This window comes from Hipposideros armiger, unplaced genomic scaffold (assembly GCF_001890085.2).
Source record: "Hipposideros armiger isolate ML-2016 unplaced genomic scaffold, ASM189008v1 scaffold_253, whole genome shotgun sequence".
NCBI lineage: Eukaryota > Metazoa > Chordata > Mammalia > Chiroptera > Hipposideridae > Hipposideros > Hipposideros armiger.
The window spans coordinates 1,908,438-1,913,557 of NW_017731603.1; the positions used below are offsets into that span (position 1 = coordinate 1,908,438).

The 5,120-nt window shown below is 42.7% G+C and overlaps 1 protein-coding gene across 2 annotated transcripts in view; it reads left to right on the forward strand.

The window, feature by feature from the left end:
* Positions 1 to 2,454: 2,454 nt before the first annotated feature.
* PATL1 (PAT1 homolog 1, processing body mRNA decay factor) overlaps positions 2,455 to 5,120 on the forward strand; it is a 28,409-nt gene continuing 25,743 nt past the window's right edge. For both annotated transcript variants that reach the window (XM_019656061.1, XM_019656062.1), the window contains exons 1-2: positions 2,455 to 2,676; positions 4,614 to 4,725. In XM_019656061.1, the coding sequence (XP_019511606.1) occupies positions 2,662 to 2,676; positions 4,614 to 4,725 (127 nt within the window). In that variant the 5' untranslated portion in view covers positions 2,455 to 2,661. The remainder of the gene's footprint in view (positions 2,677 to 4,613; positions 4,726 to 5,120) is intronic.

Genomic DNA, 5,120 nt, shown 5'->3' on the forward strand with positions numbered 1-5,120 from the left:
ATGGGAAATTTAGAGAGCAAGCTTATATGACAAAGTTTGAGAATTAGAGATATTAGAACTAGTACACTAATAAGTTAAAATTAAACTGTACTTTGAGTAGGTAAGACTCAATGCAGATATTTTTGCCATGACTGTTGATATTGAAAACAGCAACAGCTCTTTTGGTTGGGATGTGTAAATATGTGTGATTTCTTTAGAATCAAGCACTTCTGTCTATGCAACAAATAGTCAAAGTTAAGTAATAAGAGGAAATTTAGCAGTAGTGGATAATTCCAAAAACAAGAGGTCTTAAAACTGTTATAATGGTTACTGGTTTTACAGTGGCCTAAACCGCTTAAATTTATTAAAACTTAGACTGAGTTGAATGAACTGGCAAAAATAAAAGAATATACTATTGTTAATTTGGGTTTACAAAATTCAGTAGTGAGCTCAAAACTGCCACTATAAGGAGCAGCAAGAGAATTGTTTAAGGTAGAAGATAGACCCATGCAGAAGGGGAACCAAGGACCTTTTGTATTATAGCCATCATTTAGGAGATAAGATCGTCCAAGAGGATGACATGATCTAAGATGCTGCTCGCTCTCTATGGAGATCACAGGGCAAAGCAACAGAATAGAATGACAAAAGCTGGGAACGGATGTGAATTGCAAATTGTTTTTGGAAGTTAGTAATAACCTATAGAATACAATTGAAGCTACAAACACTTTTTTTTTTTTTTTAATTTTATTGGGGAACAGCCATGGTCATTGGTTACACATTGCTTTCATGCCACAATGGCATACACAGTTGACTCTTTTAAGAAGGGCACAGCTCACAGTGGCCCATGCAGGGATTGAACCGGCTACCTTGGTGTTATTATCAGCACAATGCTGTAACCAACTGAGCTAACCAGTCACCCCTACAAACACTTCTGTGCTTGTTTCTAGAACTCTTTTTCCTCTTAAAATATTGTACTGAATGTTACCATTTTTTAAAAAAAACTTTACTAGGTAACAGTGTGTTTTTTTCCAGGACCCATCAGCTCCAGGTCAAGTTGTTGTTCTCAATCTAGTTGGGGAGGGTGCAACTCAGCTCCAAGTCCAGTGCCGTTTTCACTCTGGTTGGGGGGGGGGGCAGCCCACCATCCCATGGGGGGGATTGAACCAGCAACCTTGTTACGATCACGCGCTCTAACCAACTGAGCCACCCGGCAGCCCCTAAATGTTACCATTTTTTAAAAAATTCCTCAGTATTAAGATGAAGTTGATGGAATTGATATATAGATATCATATTAAGGTGAGGCAGCATCATAGTAATGTGTCCTCAGTTTTGAACCTGGATTGAGGAGGAATAGTCTAGCCTTCTCGCTGAGCTCCGGAGTTCTGTGGACAGTCTTTTTTTTCCTGAGTTCCTATGTTCTTCACAAGATGGGAGAAAATATTGCCTTAAAAGGACATTAGAGTGTGCAGAATTGTTTTATATGACAGAAAGATAGAGAAGGCCACACATATTGAAAAAGCCCCTGGAGTTACACAGAAAAGGACAGATAGTAGAAAGCAAAGGCAGTGAAATAGCATGTGGTAGCCCACTTCGTACTCTGGGGCAGGAAGGTGATTAAGAAGCGACTTCTTGGTCAACAAAGTTTATAATGCAGGAAAGACTTCCAAAAATGAGCCCTTTCCTATGAGTATAGTATACTTGAATTGTCAAGTTGCAACTTTAATTCCCCATAACGTCTTGATCTAAATACTGTAAGGGTTTGTGAAAGGGAAGTTGCTTTCGAAGTTCACCCATGGCTTGTTTAATACACCTCTACAAGTAGACATACAGCTGGTATAGAGCATTCAACCCAGGAGATAAAACGTCAGTCCTTTGACACATGCTTTGGTTTGATGATTTCTAATTCATAGCGCCTTGAATGAGCCCTTGTTAGTACAGTAGTTATTTTAAGTCACTGGCTACAGATGCTCTGATGTCACCTTTCCTTAAGAAGCTAGTCACTGTGTTCTGCATGGAAAAATGTTTGCATCATCTTAGAGCAATAAGTGGGCCACAGTAATCTCAACTCATTCTCTAAAAATAAAAGCTTACACTTACAAAGTGCTTACTACTTACCAGGCACCACTCTAAATGTTTTACATATAATCCTCCCAGCAACTTTGTGAGGTAGATACTGTCATTACCCTCATTTTAACAAATGAGGAAGGAAAGTGACAGAGAGGTTAAGTAAGTATAAACACAGTGTAAACTTCCAGTTATGTTAAAACAGTCTTTGAGGAATCTTTGGGAATCCTTGCTTCTGTGTGGAAGGACTCCATTCGATCTACTTCCCTTTCAGTGATAGCTGCCGTAAACTTTAGGTACTGAGATTGCCTTAAAGTTAAATCAGCTCCACCGCCTTATCATTTTGTTCTTATTCAAAAATATCCCTGAGAACAGACTTCAGGAGAATTATTACANCGCCAAATCTGTCCTCGCGCAGACGCCGCGCCGGGCGCCGAAAGAGGCGGACGCCCTCCACTAGGTGCGCCTGCGCAAGTTCCCACGCACGCTCCGGCGTACGGCGGCGGCCAGGGGTCGCGAGCCGGTGGAGGACCCGCGCGCGGGGGAGCCCGGAGAGTCAACGCTTCTTCCCTCCCTCCCCCATTCCCCTCCCCGCTCCCCTCCCCCCCTTCCCCAAGAATGTTCCGCTACGAGGTAAGCTGTTGCGACCGGAAGTGGCCCCTCCCTTTTTCACGCGCCCCTTTTCCTCTCTCATCCCCCGCGCGTCTTTCCCGTGCTCCTGGGGAGGGTGGGGGCAGGCGGTGAGACCCACGGGACCAAGAGGAGTGTGTTGGGCCTGGGCTCGTGGGTTTAATCCGCGAGCTGTGAGCTGGCTGCAAGGGGCGGGACTGCCCTATCAGTTGCGGCTGGGGAGAGTTGGCCTCTGTTTTGGGGTGGGGAGGGCCCGTTAAGTGCCGTAACCCGACCACCCGCCAGCCCCACCCCGGGAGGAGCGGCGGAGGGGACAGCCTTGCACCCGTTGGGTGGCTCTTAAGAGCCACCCGGGAAAGCCCAGAGACTCGTTTCCCGCCCGGGACCCGGAACCACCTCCCCTCCAGTTACACCCATACACACAGGCAGCCATCGGGTCAAAGGGGCTTGGACTTGCCTTTTAACTGGGCAGGAGACTGTTTACCGAATTGGGCTCCGAGTTGGGAGGGGGCGTGTCCAGAAGAAGTTCCTTCTGAGCGAGTAGAGGGAGATATGCGAGTTTGGTGATGGTCCCGGTAATGTAGCAATAGTCGAGAGTCCTGACTCTGTCACTGATTCACTGTATGACCTTGAGTGACTGCTAGTCTCTGGACATAAACTTTCTGGATTTGTAGAATAAAAGCGCTGGTTTGGATAATCCCTAAGAGCCTTCCCAATTTAAAAACCAGTGATTTGTTTAATTAGATCTTTGTGATTTGGGGAAGGAGTGCCGCTTAATGTTGCATCTTATGTAGAGGCAGTTGCATGCCTGCGTTGTGTAAATTTGGGCTTACGGTGGGTAGAATGGCCCTTTGGCCTCACCTTTCCTTTGGGAACAGCCTCGCTGAGATAGCTAGACAAAGTATATCACAACCTGCCTACTGGGAGCGTGGAATGCCGGTTCTGAGTCTTTGGAAATTGTGGACACATATACTTGATAGGAAATGGTTTAAGACCCAACTAACTTCATGTAAACATGGAGAGAGATGATGAGATGCGGTAGGCAGTTGCGCAAAAAAAAAAACAACAAACAACAACTTGACAAATAAACTGGAAATCGAATTGCAGGGAGGAATGTTTAAAATAGAACCCACCTAAGTTGTTATGGTCATATCTAGTATTGTTGAGCAATCCACACTCTTTGCCTAAATCTGTGCCTCACATGATCCTCAACTATGAGGTAGGTGGTATTGTTCCTGTATTACAATTGAAGAGACTGAGGCTAAGAGCCTAACAAAGCCTGAGACACAATAGGTGCTCAAGAGGTAATATTTAAAGACTTAATCTCAAAGAATGACTTGCCCAAGTTCACAACACTTTTAAGAGTGGAGCCAGAACTTGAACTTGCCATATCACAACTTTTTGAGAGTTCAATTAATGGTGGTTGAAAATTTACCTTTCTGTTTTATAACCAGAGTTTGGGCCTGTAGGAAACAGAAGGGAAGAAAGATGGAAAATTAAGAGAAAGACTTAAACTGGAATAATAAAATAGTTAAAAAGATGACGTGAATATAGGGAAGATGAGAATTTTGTTGACAAATATACGTAAAACTGAAATGAAGTAATATAATAAAGTGTTCATTTTCTGTTGTCATTACTATTCTAACCAGTGAAGTAAAGAAGTTGGCAGGCCATGAGGAAATGCTGTTAAGAGTCCTGGTAGAGAAATGGGAGGTTTTAGGGAAAACGTTAAATGAAATAAGATATGGGAAAGAGAAACTGAAAGAAGATACTGAAATTTTCCAATGTTGGGGAAATTAGGGAATAGAAAACAATGTCATCTTTACAAAAAGTCATAATGAAGCTATTATGGTGATTGGGAAGGTAAGATGAACATTTTTAGAACATCTTAAATGAGGTTGTGAACTTCATGAACAGTGAAATCTCTTCTCTTTCTTTAGTCTTTGGAGGATTGTCCTCTGGATGAAGATGAGGATGCATTTCAGGGCCTGGGAGAGGAAGATGAAGAGATTGATCAATTCAATGATGATACATTTGGGTCAGGTGCAGTTGGTAAGTGACATTTTTCTCTTATACCATCTTGGTCTCTTACTCTTTTCAAATGCTCTCTTTTATAAATGCTTTGTCTTAGTAGAAGTAACCTTAGTCACTAATTTAGCAAAATATTCTATTCTTAGTTTTAGAATAGTCTACAGTCTTGAATGGACGCTTCTACCCTTCTCCTCTGGCCTCTTTGCCTCACTTATAAAACCAGGTGTTCTCTAAGCCCTGTCCCTTCCAGCTGTGTGAGCTATTGCTCTAGACTGACTATAAGGAATTCATGTGGTTGGAGAAGTAGACATTTGACAAAGGTTTAAAATAATCCTAGAAGAGGGAAATTTTTATTTGTGGAACATGTAACCTAAGGAAAGCTAGTGGACTAGCAGAAAACTCAGATTCGGATATGT